General features: G+C 40.4%; 1 protein-coding gene across 1 annotated transcript in view; it reads left to right on the forward strand.

The window, feature by feature from the left end:
- LOC103479452 (protein unc-13 homolog A) overlaps window positions 1-20,739 on the forward strand; it is a 42,295-nt gene extending 21,556 nt beyond the window's left edge. Inside the window, exons 16-42 of the mRNA XM_008433872.2 lie at window positions 79-298; window positions 939-1,166; window positions 1,634-1,775; window positions 1,905-2,074; window positions 2,231-2,346; window positions 2,508-2,671; window positions 2,798-2,951; window positions 5,063-5,131; window positions 5,331-5,420; window positions 5,724-5,858; window positions 5,993-6,120; window positions 6,491-6,576; window positions 7,582-7,708; window positions 7,804-7,900; window positions 9,287-9,430; window positions 9,519-9,596; window positions 10,108-10,185; window positions 10,832-10,920; window positions 11,035-11,178; window positions 11,857-11,980; window positions 12,520-12,576; window positions 12,672-12,752; window positions 14,673-14,820; window positions 15,213-15,269; window positions 16,108-16,194; window positions 16,284-16,440; window positions 16,779-20,739. Coding sequence (XP_008432094.1) covers window positions 79-298; window positions 939-1,166; window positions 1,634-1,775; window positions 1,905-2,074; window positions 2,231-2,346; window positions 2,508-2,671; window positions 2,798-2,951; window positions 5,063-5,131; window positions 5,331-5,420; window positions 5,724-5,858; window positions 5,993-6,120; window positions 6,491-6,576; window positions 7,582-7,708; window positions 7,804-7,900; window positions 9,287-9,430; window positions 9,519-9,596; window positions 10,108-10,185; window positions 10,832-10,920; window positions 11,035-11,178; window positions 11,857-11,980; window positions 12,520-12,576; window positions 12,672-12,752; window positions 14,673-14,820; window positions 15,213-15,269; window positions 16,108-16,194; window positions 16,284-16,440; window positions 16,779-17,067 — 3,459 coding nt within the window. The 3' untranslated portion in view covers window positions 17,068-20,739. The remainder of the gene's footprint in view (window positions 1-78; window positions 299-938; window positions 1,167-1,633; window positions 1,776-1,904; window positions 2,075-2,230; window positions 2,347-2,507; window positions 2,672-2,797; window positions 2,952-5,062; window positions 5,132-5,330; window positions 5,421-5,723; window positions 5,859-5,992; window positions 6,121-6,490; window positions 6,577-7,581; window positions 7,709-7,803; window positions 7,901-9,286; window positions 9,431-9,518; window positions 9,597-10,107; window positions 10,186-10,831; window positions 10,921-11,034; window positions 11,179-11,856; window positions 11,981-12,519; window positions 12,577-12,671; window positions 12,753-14,672; window positions 14,821-15,212; window positions 15,270-16,107; window positions 16,195-16,283; window positions 16,441-16,778) is intronic.
- The last annotated feature ends 2,247 nt before the right edge of the window (window positions 20,740-22,986 follow it).

A 22,986-nucleotide genomic window follows, 5' to 3' on the forward strand; every position in this document is an offset into this window, starting at 1 on the left:
TAAAGATTTTCCAGTAAATTATCACTGCKGGAATAAAACTTGTCCTTTCCCCACCTCCTCCCGTCATTGTGCCTGCAGAAGAGCCACGTGTATAAAAAGACCCTGCAGGCTTTAATTTACCCCATCTCCTCCACCACTCCACATAACTTTGAAGTGTGGACCGCCACCACCCCCACATACTGCTACGAATGCGAGGGGCTGCTGTGGGGGATCGCGCGGCAGGGCATGCGCTGCTCTGAGTGCGGTGTCAAATGCCACGATAAGTGCCAGGATCTGCTTAATGCCGACTGTCTGCAGAGTAAGATCACACAGATATTTGCACATCAGCACACAAGTGTGTGCATCTTTAATTATGAGCATCCACCTTGTCCTCCACCCAAACTCTGCTTCCTGGTGCCAGATTGACATCCCATTATTCTTGTCCTCTATCCACTCTCACATTCTCCTCCCTCTTCCTTTCCAATTTATCTGCTGAGTAATGTGCTGTCACAACCCGGCCTCCTTTCTCCTCTCTCGTCTCCCCACAGACTTATCATACAAACTGTTTTTTTTTTATGTTGCTCCGTAACGAGAGACTTCTAAGCTGCTGCCTTGATTTTAGCATCTTTTATGACGTGCTTAGTGAATTTCTCCTGGTTCCAAAGAGCTTGTTTTAAGATATGTTGCCCAAATTGTGCCACTATTTACAGCCACTCAATAATCAGATCTGGTGGTTAAGTGGGATAATTAGATGGTTTTGGTTTAGGAAGCGGCTGAAAGCTGCCAAAGACACTGAAATTTAATCTGTCGCTATTTAAAGCATGGGGCAATAACTCTCTAAATAGAGAGTTATCTCTAAATAGAGAGTTATTGCCTGGAAATATTGGATGAGGTTCTGTGCAAGAAATACTCACAATTGCAACTTGTCCTCCTGCGTTGCAACGCTTTTGCCACATCAGGAGCCGCGGAAAAGAGCTCCAAGCACGGCGCAGAGGACCGGACGCAGAACATCATAATGGTGCTGAAGGACCGCATGAAGATCAGAGAGAGGAACAAACCAGAGATCTTTGAGCTAATCCAAGAGGTGTTTGGATTGGACAAGACGACGCACAGCACGCACATGAAACAGATCAAACAGAGTGTGCTCGACGGGACCTCCAAGTGGTCGGCAAAGATTAGCATTACAGGTTTGTTTTAGACTCATTTGGTAAATAAAGTAAAAGAAACCTGCATCTGTCTGAACAGGTGGTCCAGGTTTTAAGTCTTACCACAGTGTTTCAGTTGGATTTATGTCCAAACGTTCACCTAGCCATGCTAACTGCAGTCACGTACTTAACAACCAATTGGGATCCAGCAACTACTATTATTACTACTACTTTAATTTTGGGGCATCAAAATGTAGATGACTGAACCTGCATGCATGCCACACATGTCAGATTTTTAACAGAAAAAATTCAGCATTATGTTTCCTTTTTGTTCCATTTGACAAATGTGCAATACTTTATATTGGTTTCAGTTGTGTCATTGCCTTAGTGCTGATGTGGAAATCCACTAAAATAATACAGCAAAAATATCACCTGATTGCTGTTTTATAGTAAGACGTATCCTATGCTGTCAGGGTATTTAGCTGTGTCTTTATGGTCTCTTTCTTTAGTGGTTTGTGCCCAAGGTCTTCAGGCTAAAGACAAAACAGGTTCCAGTGACCCTTATGTAACCGTCCAAGTCGGAAAGACAAAGAAAAGGACCAAAACCATTTACGGCAACCTGAACCCGGTCTGGGAAGAGAGCTTTCACTTGTGAGCACTGCAACGTACTATTACAGATTTAGACATCATTCTATGCTCACTTTAAAAAGTATCGTTTTGCTAGCATTTGAATTTAAGATTCCTAACTTCTGATGTTTGCGTTGCTTCGGTCTCGTCCAGCGAGTGCCACAACTCTTCCGACCGGATCAAGGTCCGCGTCTGGGACGAAGATGACGACATCAAGTCCCGCGTAAAACAGAGATTCAAACGTGAGAGTGACGACTTCCTGGGTCAGACCATCATCGAAGTGCGCACTCTGAGCGGGGAGATGGACGTTTGGTACAACCTGGGTGAGTTACGTGCAATAACGCCGGGAGAAGATTAGAAACGGATGACAGGAGCAGTGAGTCACCAGGAGATAAGAGCCGGGAAACAGCTTGTCTGTTGTAGATCCAGGAGATTTCACCCTACTAATGAAGTGTGTGTATCTCATATTTATGTAACAGATAAGAGAACAGATAAGTCTGCCGTGTCGGGGGCCATCCGGATGCACATAAGTGTGGAAATCAAAGGAGAAGAGACTGTAGCTCCTTACCATGTCCAGTACACCTGTCTGCACGAGGTCAGAGGGACAGAGAAATAGTTTTGTTATCTTGATTGTTTTAGCTACACCGTTAAGCATGCAACAATAACACATTTTTTCACCAGTACACAGTTGCCATTGTTAAGAAGAATATCTTAAGATATTAAAATGTACTAACGTTTTTATTTGTCTGTGTTCAGCACTTATTCCAGTACACCACTGAGGACCAAAACGGAGGTGTAGTAAAGATCCCAGAAGCCAAAGGCGATGATGCCTGGAAGGTGTACTTTGATGAAACTGCACAGGAGATCGTGGATGAGTTTGCCATGAGATACGGAGTGGAGTCCATATACCAGGCAATGACGTCAGTACCTAAAGCTTTTTAACACACTCAGCCACACGTTTAGTTTGCTGGATATCTAAGAATAAAAAAGTGGGGAAAGAAGAGAAAATATTACTAAATGGCCTTACTACAATTTTTTCCCAACAGCCACTTTGCCTGCTTGTCGTCTAAGTACATGTGCCCAGGAGTGCCAGCTGTGATGAGCACCCTCCTCGCCAACATCAACGCCTACTACGCCCACACCACCCAGTCCTCCAACAATGTTTCTGCCTCGGACAGATTCGCTGCATCAAACTTTGGCGTAAGTCCCAGAAAGAAAAAAAAACTGCTATAGGAGATATGTCATAAATGGACAATGGTGCTTTTAAAAACTCCTTAAGAAACAAGTAAATGTGATTCCTCTGGAGCTGCACATGGTCAACTACATGTACTGTGCTGCTCTTGACTTGGTTAAACTATGTTTAATTATATTTTGGTTCATAAAACAGTCAGACTAACAGTCTGTCAAATATCAATTAGTCTAATAACGCTAAAATGAATCAGAAAGATGAGCTACTGACCTTCCCATTGAGTAATCTCTGTAGCATAGGAAGAAGCAAGGAAATTACAGTATATTTATCTGAATTCTCTTTTCTTTTTTCTTTTTTCTTTTTAGTATTTTAAGTGTCTGGTAATTGACACTTAATTTAAAGATGAAAAAAAAATCAAGAAGTGTATCAGTGGAACCAAGATCTACACCTATCTATTTACCAAAGATTAACAAAAAAATAAAAACTGAAACATTTCATCAAAAATAAAAATGATACATTACACTTTAAGTCTACAGACTAGACCTAAATCAGAAGATTCTTGATGAGAAAACTGGATTTTTTTTTTTTATCTAAAGAGCTTAAAGAGCCTATATTTATCAATACTTTTGTGAATGATTCAAGAACAGGGTTTTACAGTCTAATTTTTAACCTTTTGCTTATTTTAAGTGAGAAAAAAGTGGCGAAATCCACCTTTAAAACCTGCCTTAACCTGTCAGCTTTCAACCCCTGAAGCAGCACCATGARAACAGAGGCAGTCATACTTCGTGCTATTTTATCATCTCACTCTTAACATGAGTTTGTGGGTCTGTTCACGCTGTTCCCGCCTTCAGACCAGCAGGCTGACTGTTCTGACCCGGGTCACCAGACGGCTTGGGAGGGATTTCACTTTGGATCATTTGGAGAGCTAAAAAAAGTACTAAGTACCGTATTTTCCGCACTATAAGGCGCACCGGATTATAAGGCGCACCTTCAATGAATGGCCTATTTTAAAACTTTTTTCATATATAAGGCGCATAGAATAGACGCTTCAGTTTGGGTTGCCAATTTGTTCCGGACTCTATTATTACACATCCACATTTGTAAAGAAGTGGTCTGAGTACTTTATAAAGTAGGCTGCCCCAGTCATTGTTTCACTCACAGTGTTGTTGTTGCGATATTGTGCCCCACTGCTTTCTGGGTAACAGACCAATCGACACGCTGCCACCGCAGTCTCGGTCTCTTCCCCCACCCCTCCGCCCCCCTGGCTTTAAACGTATTATCAAACTTTATTAACAAACCAGCGTTCTGACAACTATCCCAGCATGCACCGCGCACTTCTTCTTCTACGGCGGCTGCTTACTGTAGTTGCTAGACCTGTTGTGGCTCAATATTGGTCCATATATAAGGTGCACCGGATTATAAGGCGCACTGTCGGCTTTTGAGGAAATTGAAGATTTTTAGGTACGCCTTATATTGCGGAAAATACGGGAACCTTTTTAACACACTCAGCCACACTGACATTGAAGAAATAGAAAACCTAGAAAGAACTTGCAGCATTATGTATGATCCAAACAAGACTACAGTTTCCACAAACAAATTAGAAAAGTCGATCAGGTCTCTCTCTGACTGATGGGAAAATTTCCTCTCTCAATCTGAATTCAGCTCCACTGGACATTCAGTAGGTGGTGTCATGATGGAGCAGACTAAGTAATCAGATGTGGCTTAAGCTAACATCACATTAGACAGCAAAAGAAAAATCTGATTCCAGTAAAGTTTCTATGACCACATTCTTTAGATTAAAAGAGACCAAAATGCCAAAAAGATTAAACACTGGATATAACTCATTGCAAAAATAATTATAGTTTTAGATGCACAGTGATGCAGACTCTGACTCGATTTACAAATGTCAAAGCTCAGTTACCTTGTTGTTAATTGAAACATTAATTTAAAGGTACATAAAAAAAAGCAGAATTGAGAACAGCTTAAGTGCAGCACTCAGAAAATTTACGAGAATCAAATCAGAGGTGTTCATGTTCGCTGAAACAACGTGAGGCCTGATAAACCTAAGCCCTGGCTTTGTGCTTTCAGACAGTAACAGCTGCTCTTTTTTTTTTCTCTGCAGAAAGAACGGTTTGTCAAACTGCTGGATCAGCTTCACAACTCCCTGAGGATCGACCTGTCCATGTATCGGGTACTTACTGCTGATTCTAATTTACACGCCGCTTTAAGCGGCCTCACGAGTGCAGTTGATTATCCGTCTCCCRCTGACCGCGTCTGCATGTGCTATTTTTAGGGATTCGTGTGTGTTTTTAGACTGTGATGAAAGCGTTGTGGATATTGATGCTGATGCTGCAGTTTCTTATGGCCTTTTTGTTTGTCTGCTCTACAAGAATAACTTCCCCGCCAGCAGTCCTGAAAGACTACAAGACCTTAAGTCTACTGTCGACCTGCTGACGAGCATCACATTTTTCAGGATGAAGGTGAGCACACACACACTCACACACACATCTGAAAGTTGCTATTTTTGCATCTTTTGAAAATATCAGCTTCTAATTAAACACGGCAGATTGAATTTTTTTTTTTTTATATTAGCCTGGGGAGATATATTCTGAATCAGTATAACTTTACCAAGCATGAAACTGGATCTCTACATGTCAATTGTTTCATTGAGCCTCTGGCTAAATCTACTGTGAGATAGCCTCCTGCTGAAGCGCTGTGAGTCTGACAGCTACTTTATGGCATTGTTTTGACTCCACCATATGGTTCTGCTTGTTTGTGTTCAGGTCCAGGAGCTGCAGAGTCCCCCCAGGGCAAGTCAGGTGGTGAAGGACTGTGTAAAAGCCTGTCTCAACTCTACCTACGAGTACATCTTCAACAACTGCCATGACCTGTACAACAGGGAATATCAGACAGACCCGGTGAGTTTATACATATGAAGCAGGTCCGCATTGCCTGGTCAGCTCTCACGCACATCTCTGTCCATGTTCTTTCCTCGTTATCTTTATAAACTCCTCACGTGTGCCGCTTTTCTCCTTCATTTTCCTGTTTRCAGTCGAAAGCCGTCCCTCCAGACGAACAGGGTCCCAGCATCAAAAATCTGGACTTCTGGTCAAAACTCATCACACTGATTGTTTCCATAATAGAGGAAGATAAGAACTCATACACTCCTTGCCTTAATCAGTGAGTGTGTTTTCATTTGCGTCTATTGTAGTTGTACTATGAAAAGTATTGTTAGATAGCAGCTTTATTGGAAACCGTTCACAACAGTGAACCCTCCTTAGTTTAGAAAGGAAACCAGTAGAAAAAAAAGACATTTATTTTAATATTTATGATGATTAATTTAAAAGAGCCCATGGACTTTGTTTTGAGAAACAATGAGGATAATTGCAGCTTGTTTATGTCCTTATTCCTCAAGAGACTTTAGAGGTCTGTGGTTTCTAGATATATGCAGAAAAGGTGCTGATGGATATAAATGAGCCTCTTGTTCAGTAACACAGCACTATTACTGGATTTCAAGATTAAAATAGACACAACTGCTTCATTCTTATAGGTTTCCCCAAGAACTCAATGTGGGTAAGATCAGTGCTGAAGTCATGTGGAACATGTTTGCACAAGATATGAAATACGCCATGGAAGGTAAGTTGTAAATACCATAGAATAGTATTTATCTCTTTGTTTCTTAAACCAAAGAAACACAGATATATTAATTATTAATTATACAGTGGTTTGCAAGTTACTTTGCCTTTGAAGTTTTTTGTGTTTTGTCATATAACAACCACTATTTTCAATGTATTTTATTGGGATTTTACGTAATAAACCAAGAGAAAGTTGCGCATAATTGGGACATGAAGGGAAAGTTTTAAAACATTTTTATGCATTATAATCTTATAATCATCAAATAAAAATCTGAAAGATGTGGCGTAAATTTTTGCTGCAAGTGTTACTGCAAATCTTTTGCGTTACATTTCAGATTTACCCGTTTAAACTGGAGTTTTCTTCTGCCAGACTTTCTTTCACGTTTGCCAGGTCATTATAGGAATTTGTTTAAAATAGGAATACAAATAGGAATTTGTTTTTAACAAATTAAATAAAGATTAAATAAGTAAAAAAACTTCAAATAAAACGTCTTTTGGGTTTCTTCTTGACTCGCTTCCATTAAGGCCAGACAAATAATTGTCCTATTAACAGATTTTTCCGTGTGAGTTGTGGATCTCTGCAGCTCCTTCAGAGTCACGTATTTACTAATTTGGTGAATTTTGAAAGCAATTAATGGTCATGGGTTTTATTTAGCAGTATCAAATTAAGGATACTATTCATATTTCATCCATCCATCCATCCATTATCATACATTATTGTACCTACTGGGGTCACGAGAGTGCTGGTGCCTATCTCCAGGGGTCCTATTCATATGTTATTTATAAAAATATTGAATAACATTTTACGTCTCTCTTCCACATCTCAGTTGTACACTGTTTTATCGCACAAAATCCCTATAAAGTACATTGATGTTTGACTGTAGCAGCAGAATGTGTAAGAAAAAGCCAGCGGGGTGTAAATACTTTTACAAGACAATGTTTGTGTGAAAAGAAACAAAGCAAGGTGTGGGCTTCTCCTTATTCTGTCCTCCTGTGTGATATTTAGAGCATGAGAAGAACCGCCTGTGTAAAAGTGCAGACTACATGAATTTGCACTTCAAGGTGAAGTGGCTTTATAACGAGTACTGCAAAGAGTTGCCCACTTTCCAGAAGCACGTACCCGAATATCCAGCGTGAGTGTTTTCTACGTTGCAAGACACCTCTCCGGTCCTATTTGCCACCCTGACGGGAAGATTTATCTTGCACCCGTTTGCTCTTCGCTGTGCAGCTGGTTCGAGCCGTTTGTCGTCATGTGGTTGGACGAAAACGAGGAAGTTTCCAGAGATTTTCTCCATGGCGCACTGGAGAGAGACAAGAAAGATGGGGTAAGTGTATCCCCTTAAAGAAAAACAATGCAATGAAATTTTTAGGTAATCAAACACTAGTTTGTTTGTATAGAAAGTATGGTTTGTTTGGGGAGGTGTGAATCGAACTCTGATGGAGACCAAAACAGGGAACTCTCGTCCGCTTAAAAATCTAGGTCTCTGCACGGTTAAGGTGAGCTTTGGCGCGAATAAACTTAATATGTGGATGCAAGTGGACCTCAGACATCTCCATAAACAGGAAGCGAACTATAGGGAATTTTGGGTAAACACAACCAAAATAAAAACTCACGCTAGAGAGAAGTGACTCATGGTCTTTTAACTAAAGAGACTAAAGAGAAATCCTACAACCGGTACATTMCATTTTTGATTGTATATTGTGAAGAAGGAAGATGCGCTGTGCGTCTTCTTCTGAGGTTTCCATGTTGTTTCTGTCAGTGGAGGGGAAAAGGTCTCTCAATGGGTTTGGTTTGGGTGACAACAAACCGCACCAGCTGAAAATGTAACAATTGTTGCAATTTTGGTCCCCAATCGAACCCAGTCTACCGGTGAAAACACCCTATAATTCACATTTAAAAGCTCAGGCAAGTATTGGAAAGTAATATGTAAGTAATTTCAATTGAATTCTGCTGAGGCAGCAACTTGGATGTGATCTCCAAGATAAGCTCCCCTAAAAGTAAGTAAAGTAAAATATTCATAGTTTTCTCTTATGCAAATTCAATTCTGCTACTTCGCACATTCCAAGCTGTGAGCAGCAGATTGGAGGCCTCAAGGCAATCGATGATGACTCGATAGCAAAAGCTTGTGGAAAACACTTCACTGTGGAACGCAGCAGATGCTCCAGCGCGAGTTAGTGTAAACACACATGTACGATGCAATGGCTCACGCTCGCCGTCTCACACCTACGTACCCGCAGAGCAAGAAGATCGATACAACGCAGCTGAAGAGTCTCCCATATCATATGTCATAGATCCTTTGGGTCCAATTACTGTTGCCCAAGGCAGCTTCTGCTTTCCTGCTTCAGCAAGATGGTGGTCCCTGGGCTCAGTCGTGTACCGTAACGCTATTCAGCTCTGGGCTAATGGCTGGGCTGCTAATGAGGGCACTTTTCCCGATCATAGCCCTTTGATTACCCACCCATCCCCTCCGTTTCCAAACGCTTTCAGAGAAACCGACCCACAAGTGTTTTGATTCCAGTCACAGCCAGCTGAGCAGGACGTAGTTTCATCATTGTTCCTGCCCTGGATGGAGGCCCTCGTGGGAAATAAAACCTCTCACTTATAGTGTTGGAAAAACTCAGATGTTACTGCTGATAACGTCCGCATCGCAAAGCAACTCCTTTAACGTTTCCCTCCGGTCCACCACCAACCTGCGCCTCTTGATCTCCAGTTCCAGGTCACGTCGGAGCACGCTTTGTTCTCCTGTTCAGTGGTGGACGTGTTCTCCCAGCTCAATCAGAGCTTTGAAATCATTCGCAAGTTGGAATGTCCCGACCCTCAGATTGTCGGCAACTACATGAAGAGATTTGCCAAGGTGACTTTCTTTTCTATATCTGCTCTTTCTGAACGTCTCTGTCTCAGTTTTTAATGTACCATGACTTCGTGTGGTTTTCTTCTCCTAGACTATCGGCAACGTCCTGCTTTCTTATGCGGACATCATAGCGAAGGACTTTCCAAATCATGTCAAGAAAGAGAAAGTGGTAAGTAATATCAAAACTTGGAAAAGACATAAATATATAGACGTCTAATGGAAGTTTGTGTAATCATAGCTGTATTTTTAAGATGTTTGTGGTCACGTTAATTTATTTAGGTACATTAAACCACTCTTCATTTCAAGAGCTGAGACTTAGCAGAGTGAATTAGGGCTGCTGTGTAATTAGCTCCAAGKGGTATACACTTGGAGGGGAAAGTACACTACACTCCCACAGAGACCAGAACCCCCCAAGAGAAGCAGTAATTACAGAAACCGCAGCTTCTTCTGCCCCAAGACTCTATGCGGTTTTGCAAAAGAAGCATTTAGGCGACCGTTAAAGGGACCTCAGCATGATTGATTTCAGCACATAGGTAGGAGCAGAGGTGGAAATGGAAAAGAGAAACTATTGAAGAGAAGTAAGAGATGTGTGTGCACGTGTGTGTGTGTGTGCGTGTGTGTGCATCTGTGTGTGTGTTTAGCTCTATGTGTGATGATTTTCTTTTTCCCCCTTCTTTCAGCCATGTATCATAATCAATAACATCCAGCAGCTTCGGGTTCAGCTGGAGAAGATGTTTGAAGCCATGGGAGGGAAAGATGTAAGTTTTCCATCTACAGTTTCTTGCAAAAGTTTTCAATCCTGTTGAAATTTCCCACATTTTAACCACATTACAACCAAAAAAATATTTTTTTTATTTCTTTTAATTTATAGGGATTTCATGTGATAGACCAACACATTACTGAGGAATTAATAGATAGTAATACATGGTTTTAAATTTCTTCACAAATAAATATCTGCTCCTTTACTGGGATACCCATAAATAAAATCCACTTTAAACAATTGCCCTCAGAAGTCACATAATCATTAAATATTCTACCCGTGTGTCAAGTAATCTCAGCATAAATACAGAGATCTGTACCCACTCAGAAACTCAAAGTTCAGCAAAGACCCACAAACGAGCTGTTATTTGATCCAGGTATGTTAAAACAGAGAAGGTCTTCGGGGCTCACTTTGGACACCCCTGAACTATTTGAAGTCCCATCCATTCCTTTACTTCCACATCATAATCAGCCACTACTACGTGTTGGTCGATTATACCAAAACCCTAATAAATACACTGAAGTTTCTGGTTGTAACGTGACAAATTCAAAAATGTTTCAGAGATATGAATACTTCTGCTAGGCACTCTGTATGYGTTTTCCTGTAAATGACATCCATATTGAACGTCTGTGTCTTTGCTGAAGCTCAACCTGGAGGCGAGTGACTTCCTGAAGGAGCTCCAGAACAAACTCAACAGCGTTATGGACGACCTCAGCCGTATCTTCGCTGTCAGGTGGGTATTTCTGCTTCTTTCTACATAAAACCAGCCACAAACGTTTTTTATGCCACTTCAAAGTCTGTGCTCATGTTTTGGGGGGGGTTTTTTGTATCTGGGGTGTCGTGATAGCTTCCAGCCCCAGATTGAAGATAACGTGAGGCAGATGGGGGACATCTTAGCCCAGGTGAAAGGTCAGACAGTACCTGCAAATGGAAGTGTGGTTCAGGAGGCTGACAACGTCCTGCAACCAATCATGGATTTCCTGGACAGCAAGTGAGCAAGACTGGATTTTACTGTTTTAAACAAATAGGAGGTTCCAACTACTTAGGCAAAAGCTTTATGTTCAGTCTAATATTTTTCATCTTAAATAAGATAATAAAAACACTGCCTTTATTGATATACAAGATGATATATCTCAGAAGATGCCACATCTATGGCTTTCCAAAATAATTTAAAATGTTAACTTATCGGTCTGTGATCAATAACAGCAGGGTAAAGGGCTCACTGCCGTGTTTCAGGACATTTTTTATTTGTTGACTTTATAACATTAAGTTACAACTTGCCATTCTGAAAGGAAAATGAATCTTTGCTGACTGTTTCCAGGATGGGTTTCTGAGTTCAGGCAGTGATTTTCACAACAGAGTGATGTGTATTTTTTTTACACAGTGCTGCCTCGGGGCACAAAGTTCAATCATTCATTGTTGATTGTCAGCCTTTTTTCTACTGTCTACAGAGATCTTCCAGCACTCATTTTGTGTAATCTCTTCCGTTATGTAAGATTTTATTTTTGTAGCACTAGGAAGGGTTTTCATATCAGTGCTTTCTCGTTTTATTAATACACCAAACACTCTTCCCAGCTTGTTTCCTCAGACGTGTGACAGGAATAGAAATACAGATCTCTGACGTGTTTTGCTCCAGTGAGTTGACAGATCGTGTGTTGTTGTGTTTTAGCTTGTCGCTGTTTGCAAAGATCTGTGAGAAGACAGTCCTGAAGAGAGTGCTTAAGGAACTGTGGAAACTCGTGATGAACACGATGGAAAAAACTATTGTGCTTCCAACACTTACAGACCAGACGGTATGTAAGAAACACACACACACCTATAATATGTCTTTTTATCTTCACCAGGATTTTGCATTAACTTCCTTTAATTTTTTATTTATTTCAGCCTAACCCTAACCCTAAACCTGACCTAAACTCAATTCTCACTTCAGTCTTAAACCTAACCACTAAGCAAAACAAACATCTCTGTGGGAATAGTGAGTCCTTACAACATAGTATTCATTAGAAAAATGGGCCATAAAATGTATGAAATACAATGCCACACACACAAACAAACACATCATTTCTTCTGTCTTGATGCTCTGTACATCTTAAATTCAATGGCTCTATCAGTAGATATACATTAGTGAATTCAGCTATGATTGTACGGTAACCTATCTATCCTGCCATTTTCTCATTTTGCTTCTATTCTCTTTTCTCTTAGGTCATTATAAGTATGTGTGAATAGCTTTTAAACACATGAAGGAACACTGCCTTTAACATGAACCCTCTACCTGTCACCGTTGGCAAACACTCTTATCTTTTCTCTCACTGTTGTCTTCCTCTCTTTTCAGGGAACCCAGATGATCTTCAATGCTGCTAAGGAGTTGGGTCAGCTCTCCAAACTCAAGGTAACTCATGCAGATGGCAGGAAAACCAGTGAAATACCAGTGAAGTTTTTTATATTAATATATATATTAACTCTTTTGCAATTTTTGTCTTGCAGGAGCACATGGGCCGGGAGGAGGCCAAAGCTCTGACTCCCAAACAGTGTGCAGTCATAGAGCTGGCACTAGATACGATTAAGGTATTGACACCTGTTTGGTGCTTCTTGTTCGCCACCATTAAATGACAGTTAAGGGCAATTTTAAATCAAGGGCAAGTTGAAATGCTACGACCTCCAAGTCATGATTTTAACCTATTCTAGTTTCACTTTTCGGACTCTACTAAGACTGCTTTTAACACATTTCTGTCAAGCTTTTCTGCTATCGCAGGTCATATATTATTTATATCAGCATTCGAGGCGATGTCACACCGTGTGTGTGTGTGAGTAGTTACCGTAAAATTGAATTTCACAAGTTAAACTAGGACAAAATGATGGTAGCATTTAATTTTAAACTGTTTTTAGAATTTTGTATTGGCCATTAGCGCTGTTAGCGTTGTTAGCGTAGAGAATATAGAGCTTCACTCCAAATGAAATATTTTCTAAAAGCTGACAACATTTCCAACTCTAGTATGTTCCATGTCGGAGCATCTGAAGGTTAAAAATTCACATCAACTTTGCTGCAGTTTGGTCAGTCCTCATGTTATCTGCTGAGGTTGGATTGGAATCAGTTTCCTTTTGAACCAGTTCTTAATGAACTGATCATTTTATCATCAACAGCTGCTATTGTTCTGAAAAAGTTGGGTGCAAAATGACGAAGACGTAAATAAGAAAAAATAACCACCACTTTTACAAATAACGCATGTCAGTGTTGCCATTTCCATCAAGGGKACCTCCAGGAAAAAATAGAGTATGTATAAATATGAATAAATAAATAGATTTAAAAAGAGAGACATAAACAAATACTAATAAGCTGCAGGGATTTTGAATTAAAATAACTCGATAAAAATAATTCAACTTGTTGGGTGGAATTACATTTTCAGAGCTAATAACTTAAAAAACTGATTTATGCAACAGTGACTTTAGTGTGAGTCTTAAAACCCTTATAACAGTTTATTACAAAAGCCTTTTTTGTGACAGTACATCATGACTGTCTTTTCACTTTAAGCAAACCAAATAGAAGTGACTCCTGGGACATGAGACTCTCATTCTGAGTTTTTGAGGCGTATCGCCTGCATGTCTGTCTCCGTTCTCACGAACTGCAGCATCAGCTCTCGCTGCATGTCAGATCTCTGTCTCCTTTGATGGATCTTTTTCTCCACAAAACACAAGAGTCCCACAGAATGTCATTTTCTCTGTGACACTTGCTGAGCATTGATTTTTAGAGCCGAGTATTTTTCGCCCTCCCCCCCTCCTGCACTGCAAATCCCCTCAACACAGACCCCTCTCTGTGTGTCGAAGCTTTCTCATTTGCAAAGGAGGCTCCGGGCTTTCCTCTCCTGCTTGTTTGTGTCTTTTCACAGACATTGTCTGTCTTCAACTCAGCAACACACACCCAGCTCCTCAGCAGCGGAGAGGCACGGCTGATTTGCATATTAATGCATTCAATATTACTGACTGCAGAAAAAGAATTACATCTAACAGCTTTAGACGCCAAACTGATGTCAAGAAGCAGCTGCTGCAAAAGGCCTCCTTCTGCGTCTTATCACCTTGCCACGAACTGAGCATGGGAGACTGTCATGTCACTAACATGACAGTCTCCCAGCGGGAAAGCCCGTCTATGCCTCCACAAAAAAATGTAGCTTTTTGCAAAAGGGTGCAATAACATACACAATTCAATAATGTAAAGTGTATTAGGTTGCTATTTATTTAGTTTCTGTTAGTTTTTATTCCAAAGTCTGGATATAGCAAAAATGTTAGATCAGTTGTAAACAAAACAAGTTATTTACATGGTTTGCTATCTATATCTATATCTAGTACAGAGAAACCTTAATGAACTTTCCTCAGTTCATAACCCTCCTGCACACTACAACACACGTTCCTTCACTTTGCAGCTCATGTTGCCTTGGATGTCATTTTGTGCTGTCCAGTAACGTGTGTGTGTGTGTCATATCTGTTAACCAGCAATATTTCCATGCGGGTGGCGTTGGCCTGAAGAAAACGTTCCTAGAGAAGAGTCCCGATTTGCAGTCTCTGCGCTACGCCTTGTCCCTRTACACGCAGGCCACTGACAAGCTCATCAGGAAGTTTGTCCTCTCCCAGCATGCTCAGGGTACGACTTCAGAGAGCGACAACTCACACACAGACGCACACGCAGACGTTTTGGCAGAGAGAATAGCTCGTCATCAGTTTCTTCTAAAGACACTTTGAACTGCTGTCAAAGAGCTCTGTTGCTTTAAGGAGTGAAAACGGATTGCCTTCAGTGACATGGAAAATAATTTATGCAAAACCCTGCTTGCTACATTTGTTTTTTACAGATTTTCACCCAACTGATAAATAGTTCAAAAATATCCTTTAAGGATTCCTAACATGTTTGGATTATGAATCCATGAGCCAACTTCACTCTTGTGATCTGCTTTGTAAACAATCGTGTGTGTGTGTTTGCTGATCCTTTTACTACTGTTACTCTTTGAAATCTTATCTTTCCTTCCTTTCTCCCTTCAGTCCATGGAGGGAAGGGAATCCGATATACTACAAATGAAGACACCCCACCAGAGAAAGGTAGTGTTTAATCCAAACTTATTTTCACACTCTAACTGTGATCTAACGGTCAAGCCGGTCAATCCCGCCGAAGCATTTTAGCAGCTAAATACATGCATTTGGAATATAAATAGATATATGTTTACACTTCCTTGCAAAAGTGTTCACAACACCACCTGTTTGTATCTTAATCTCAGCATAAATCCCGTTGTTCTGTGAAGACCTCTGAGGTTTTTCTAGAGAACAAACAGCATCATGAAGATCAAGGCACACACAGAGGAAAGTTGTGTRAAAGTTTAAAGCAGGATTAAGTCATGAAACACCAACACAAGCGTTGGGCATCTGACAGGCAATATGTGGTCGTCCGTTTAAACTGACACCTCCAAGAATAAGAGTTGTAATATTTAAAGGAATGTGTCAGGACTTGCAAATTGTTCTTCTCAGATACTCTCCGGCTAATCTGATTGAGGCTGAGCTTTTTTGACAAGAACAATGGACAAAAACAAAAACTTCAGACTGTAGATGTCCAAATCTGGTTGAGACATACCACAAAAGACGTCCAGCTGTCGTTGCAGTGAAAGGTGGTTATGAAAACGAGGGCTGAATGCAACAACATGCCACACTTTCTAGATTTTTATCTGTTAAAATCTGGAAAGCTGTCATTTCCTTCTACTTCACAATCATATCTCACTTGACTACGTTGGTCTATTGTGAAAATCTCAGCAAAACTCAGTAAAGTTTTAGGTTGTTACATGACAGAAAGCAAGACATTGTGTTTAAGACTGTATTTGTGGAGCAACCCCCCTCACACTTCTGTTTAAAATAGATATGTTGTTCATTGCCGACGGTTCCATTGCAGCCTCTGGAGTGGACGCAGTYGGTGAGGTGGTCATGGGCGTGGACATTTTACCGCAGCCGAACGGAGAGCACAAGATCAGTATCAAAGGTCAGAGGCTGGTGCTGCGTCCTGAGTCATGCGAGTCACGTTCTCTTTTGGTGCTTTTCCTACTTTGCTCACTTCATCTTTCCCTCCAGTGGTGGCTGCCAATGACCTGAAATGGAAAGCACAGGGTTTCAGGCCTTTTGTGGAAGTCTACATTATTGGGCCTCACCTCAGTGACAAGAAGAGGAAATTTGCCACCAAGTCCAAGAACAACAGCTGGTCGCCAAAGTTCAACGAGAGCTACCAGTAGTGAGTGTCCACTGGCTTTCATCATCTTGCTTTGGCCGGACACTGAAAAAAAACACAAAATCTAACTAAGTATTATTGGTAAATGTTCTAGTGGAAATATGTTAGGACACTTGAAATGAGACAAAACTAACTTGGAGATTATTTAACTTATAGCTAGTACTTTTTCATCAATATTAAGGAATCATTGACTTGAATTAAGCTCCTATTTCTTGCTATAAAGTTACTGGTAGGTTAGTTTGAAACTACGTCAAAAATACTTGGTAATATTTTGTGTTTTTGCAGTGCAGATGAAAGACGATGCGTGGCTGAAAATGTTGAGCGTGTTYGCTGTGTTTCAGCTCGCTCGGCACCGAAGTGGGTCCGGAGAGCTACGAGCTGCAGGTGTGTGTGAAGGACTACTGCTTCGCCAGGGAAGACCGCACYGTGGGAATGGCCGTGCTGCAGGTGAAGGACATGGCAAACAAGGGCAGCGTCACCTGCTGGCTGCCGCTGGGACGACGGGTCCACATGGACGAGACGGGCCTGACGGTGCTGCGCATCCTCTCTCAGCGCAACAACGACGACGTGGCCAAAGAATTCGTAAAGCTCAAGTCCGACCAGCGTTCAGCAGAAGAGGGCCGCAGCTGAGGTGGAGGAGAGCTACAACAAAAAAAATAATAACAAAAAAAACGTGTGCACAAAAACACCAGAAGCATACCGGACAAGGCATCGCGTTACGCACACGTAACACCCCGCGCCTACATAGAAAACCACGTGCAATATACAAGCACACATGTGAAACTGCTCTATTGTACATATATCTGCATACATTATGCAACATCTACATTGTAAGGTTATCAATGCAAACACGGGGGAGTGAGTTTATATTGGAAAAAAAAAAACAGATTTTATTTAATTTTGAATATTTCTGCATCTGCACTAAGCTCTACGCTTGCCGTTACTTAATCTCCCCAACACTCTTTCTGTTTCATCACACCTTTTATATGCTGTACAATTAGTTGTGATGAAAAGCACCGCAGAACCGACAACTAAACTATGTGAATAGTTTGACCTACTTTGCACTTTCCTTCTCTGCATCTTCAGGAGAGCCGTCCTCGTCATTAACTCCGTCTCTCTGCCCGTCTATTTGCTCGTGTGTCTGATCGCATCGTTCGCCATCCATCCCCCTCCTTCCGCGCCATCCGTGCCGTTCGCTCTCCGCAGTCTTCCTAAAGTACGATGTGGTATGTGAGACGTTTCTGCCGAATAAATTCCCCCACCCCCACCCAAAAAAAAAAAGAGAACACAAATCAGTGTCAAGGGGCGACGTGTTTCTTAGTCTTTACCATAATGTATTAACGTCCTGCATGTTGACCCCAGAAACACTGTGACTCACCTCTCTACAACCGCAGCCCGCCTCCCCCCGATCCTCCGATGGGCTATCTGTTTTGAGCATGGTGCATATAACCCTGAAACARCAAGGTTTTGACTAATGCTCATTGTTGCAGAGAGGACAGGGAAACGGTTCCGAGCCGGAGCTGTGATGCGTCGAGTGAAGCAGAGGTTGTGGCCAGAAAGCGCTTCACGTTAAACGGAGCAATACCCCAGCCCCCTTCGCCCCCGAGTGCACATTATCCCCCTCCTAAAAAAAAACAAAAAAGCAAAAAAGGGCTATAAGATCTGTGGACTGGATTGTCATTTTTACTAAAACATACTATCAGTGCTTCTTTTGGCCAACTGAACACAAGATTCATCTAAGCTGCAGAACCTTGCATAAGTATTTATACACGTTGAACTTTTTAGTACTTTTTTTTATTGACCTACAATATTTAATGTATTTTATTACAATTTGATGCCACAGATCAACACACGTTAGCGAATAACTGTAAAACTGGAAAGMRATGGAAATKAGTTTTCTTTTCCTCCCACCTTACAATTCTTGCAAACTTTTTTTTTGTTGGTCCATCYTCCCGATGAATACCAAGGAGTTTGTGAATGCAAAGWGACAAAATGCAAACATTTTCAAGAGGTTTAAATAGTTTTGCAAGGCGCAGTAGCTGCAGCAGGAAGCTGCTTCATAACTCCATCCAATAAGGCAATACTAGTTTATGTATCCATAAAAGCACGAGAGCAAACCCYCTGTTCACACTGCTGTGTCTTCTCTTCATGTGAACGAGTACATGCTTGTGTGTGAAAGCGTTAGCGTGTCTGTCCGGGCGGATTGTCACTCCTACTATATGGGCTCTCTGATATGATAGTGAGCAATATCTACACGCCCAAACTGTATGCGCTGTCAATATTAGAAAACTACAAGAGCACCAAGGGCACTATCCACATCAAAGGAATGGGAAACTTATGATCACATCTTTTTTGTAAATCACTGGGATATTTCCTGTACGGACTCATAAACTCCCATTCCTGATGGAAGTGAATAATGKTTTTTTTTTTACATAATTGCCTAAGGAAAGTGTCTTGATTTTGCATTTTTCTTTAGGAACGGTAAATCTCCAAGAACCAGAGCTCTTTAAAAAAAAAGAAAAAAAAAAAGAATGAAGCCATTAAAGTCACCGCCAAGCATTTATAAAGTTCAAGTATTATTTTAAGTCATAATGTTTGATAAACCGTTACCTTTTCTTGCAAAAAAAACAAAACAAAAAAAAGCAGACACTCATAGCCATAATCAAACTCGCCTTGCAGTCTCTTTGTATCTCTAAATGTCAGTGACAGTGACTAAAGCCACCCACACATTGGCCTGTTACGTGTTGTCTTTACTTTGAGGCTAAACTCTACCAAAAATAAATCCTGTGAATGTCACTTGTCCTCAGCAGAAGCGTTTTCTCTCTGCTCATGTGAAATCRAAAACCGTGACTWGCTTGGAGACACCGACTCATGCCTTTGATTTAAGCCAACCKATTCCACTTGACTCATAAGGATACAAACACCCCACTGGGTTTCTCTGTGAGTCTTTGGCAACGCTTAAAGGAGAACTTCACTGATTYTTACACATCAAAAACCTTTCCTGATTACCATATGAGAAAATGTGCTTCATTGTTGTGTGAAGCAACATAGRCATCCTAGTCTTTGGGATTTTTAAAGCGAGGTGCTGATAGTTTGCTGTGCAAATCCAGATTATTTGGYYGCAGAGGCTAAAGCTAATGGCTAATCCAAGAGAGACTAAAACCGAAGCCTGCTTCTACTTTCTTGAAATAACGTCGTACTGCCTTTAGCGAACAATATTTATCGAACCTTAAAGCCTTTTTTATTTCTTGATTAGTTGTTTGCAACACAAGAAGTGGAGGTAACAGAAGATTCACCAGGAATCATCTTCCMATGTGAAACGTACCGAGAACTAAATACTTGATGTAAAGCATTTCTAGTCAAAGTACCTGTTTGATATTCCCATTTTTCCTAGGTTYCCATGATGCATTGCAAGGATTTTCTGACTGGTTCTCAGACCATTGTTCTAACATGGAAGCAAATTTGTAGTCCATATTTCACAGAGCAAATATGGACTACAAAAAAAGTWGGAAAATCAGCTTGTTCGCTTTAAAATTGTATAGTTTCATTCTAATTACCAGTTCCTCTTTTAAAGACCGGGGAGAATGACATGAAGCAGTGGATTGTGCAAACAATCAAACAGTTGGCATGTTTAGTTAAAGAATCAAGAAGTTTAGCAAAAATGTAAGCTGGTGAAAAAATAAAAAATCCTCCTCACTGCCTACAAATGGCTTCTGGTGGCTAACTGGACTTTGCAAACACAACCTCACAGCCAACAGGACAAAGGAGGATTAAAGTAAAGCATTAAAACAAATCTGGCATCTTCCAATGTTTAAGTGAATGCTATTTCATAGATGTTTTACATTGTTTTATGYCTTYATATGTGTTTCACTCAGGAAGATCCATGGTGGTGCACTGCCTCCTACCTCCGTTTCCTGTTTGTTTCCCTTTGTAAATAACTTCYCCATCCAAATGTGGTGACAGTTTAAATGTTTGAGAAATAGGATACATAAGTATCTGCCACATTTTGAGACTATAGTTGTTTTAGAAAGGTAGAAGTTGCTTTAGAAAAGCTATTCTTATTGGAATAGCCGTTAGCTTTCCTCTCCATTTATGCTACACAATAAAACTATCACTTATTTACTGCAGTGACCTCTTACGTTTTAACACAACCTCACCTAAAAAATTCTGAACCTTTACCGTGGAGTTGATTTTTTTTTTTTTTTTTTTTTTACCTCATCTTCCAGAATTTCTAACATTAGCCAGACTTAATTGTTGACTAAATCATTGATTTGTTGGTCATGGGAGAGAGAGAAAAAAGAACCACAAATGATATCTCTGCTCTGCTACATCAGCTTGAATAATTTTTATAAAAAAGTTTTTCCTGTCTACACAGCAGAAAACAAAACTAAAGTGCAGTGATAAATCGGTGGAATGCTCCATCAGGAGTCCCAGCAGGTTGCACTGTTATGTGTTGTGTGTGATCCCAGGGCTCAAGACAAAACCTTCCTTTTTCAGTCTGGATCTGAAAAAGCAGCAGCAGCAGCGACGGGCCTTCTCGGCTGACATGCAGACGACTCCTGCACACAGACCTGCACACCGATCTCAGCTCAAGCACAAAAATGGGCACGTAAGATGACATGCATGCATGCACGCCAACACAACTCTGTGGAGACCAATGATGCCCACCCTGTGAATAAAGTCAACTAAAATTGCATGATGGGAAACTTAATTGTGCCAGCACGTGTCTCTTTGATGTTATTTGACCTTTTTTTATTATATTTGCTTACTGACTTGGTCTTACTTTCCCGAGCTGTGTAATAAGCCATCTGTGTGTTTTGTTTTTCAAAGAAAAAAAAWRAAATGTTTTCAATTTGAATGTAATGTGAACACAGAACTCGCATGAGAGAATTATTTTCTACTGAGGATGTTTGTAATTTGTTTATCGTTATTGTCGTTTAAATGAGGACGAAGAGGAGCTGGAATGCAGCCTGATTGTGATCTGCTTCCTATTAAAAGGATGTTTTTGTGTCACAAACTAARTSTCYCYSTRYMYYTWYWYTWWARMKYTTYTWTWWWYTWTRWWWSATSTYWMATSTSWMWRRTGASKRAWKRRKRMWTGAYRSKTRAMAKSTRWWMYMWGTCAGAGAAAGCAACTCCATATTCATATTAAAATACGTCTTTTAAAATTATTTAATACAAGTTCSCCCTTATMAAATTGAAATACAAAGTTAAATTACCTTTTTACACGAGTCATATTTCTTAAGCTTCAGCCATATCTTAATGCTAATTAAGTGCTTCTGCAGACTACACACCCTCCATTACACAGGCTTTGGTTTGGCTGCAGCTGTGCGTCTGCTGCCACCGTGTGGTTAAAGCTGCAGCTCGACGCAGACGCGCCTCCACCCAACCGGCCTCCGTAGAAATAAAGACAAGAGACGCGAGCTGGTATTTTTACAGTAAAAAAATGAAACCAAAAAACAAGACTTTATTAAAGAAGCATAAAAAATAAAACTCTTGATACATTTCTCATAACCGTTAAGTCAGCTCAAATTATACGATTATACAATTTCTCCGGCTCACGGTTAAAAGGTCCATAAACTTTCAAATAAAATATATTTCAATTTTAAAATTTCTTCAATAATTTTTCTCATTTTGTTATAAATTGCCTATATGTAGTACACAGGAAATAAAGGAAAACAAAAAAGAAAAGTGGAAAATAAAAAATAAAAATTTTGAAGTAATAAAAAGGGTCACATTATTGTCTGGGATATTTAGGTAAGCAAATAAAATTGTAAAAAATAAAACATGTAAAAACTTTTTTTGTTTTTCATCTTAAAAATTATTAGCTAATGCCGGGTGGCTTTGAAGACATGCAGATGGTTAACTTACAAATAATGATACATGTTCTTTAGAAACTACACTTATCTTCAATTAAGTCCTTTTTGCTTTTGAAAAACAAGATCCTGTTGATTGTATCCAGGGTATTTACACACACAGGTTAGGCCTGAAACCTAGTTCGCCGACGGTTTAAACGTTTTGGTTCTGCATACAAATAGAATTAAAGCAAAAATAGGAGAGAGCATGGGGCTCGAGGGGAGTCTGTTACCCCCTTCCCTGGCACGGCTCTCTTAGCATCCCCCCTCTAATCACAAAAAAAAAAGGTCAGAGGTCACTGACTAGCATGCCTCAGGAAACCCTGTTTTCAAACCTTAAAGGAAGGAATTGGGGGATGGGGATACAATTAGCTAAAAAAAAAAAAAAAAAAAAAAAAACACATTAAAAAGTCAATCTGAAAATAAAAAATTGTACCTTTTTAACATTTAAAATTACTGTACATCAACCCTAACATTTGCTCGTTGGCCAAAAAAAAAAAAAAAACCTCAAAAGATTTAACATGAAAACCCATCTGGCAGAATACAACAATTTATTCTTCAACACGTCAGCCTGGACAGTTTCAAAGAAAGGGCCTCAACAGACTTGCACCAGTCATCACAGATGTGCTCATTCAGACAGCCCGGCATCTGGTCCCAGTTTGAAGACGCGAAACAACAGCAACGGATCCGACAG

This window comes from Poecilia reticulata, linkage group LG17 (genome assembly GCF_000633615.1).
Source record: "Poecilia reticulata strain Guanapo linkage group LG17, Guppy_female_1.0+MT, whole genome shotgun sequence".
NCBI lineage: Eukaryota > Metazoa > Chordata > Actinopteri > Cyprinodontiformes > Poeciliidae > Poecilia > Poecilia reticulata.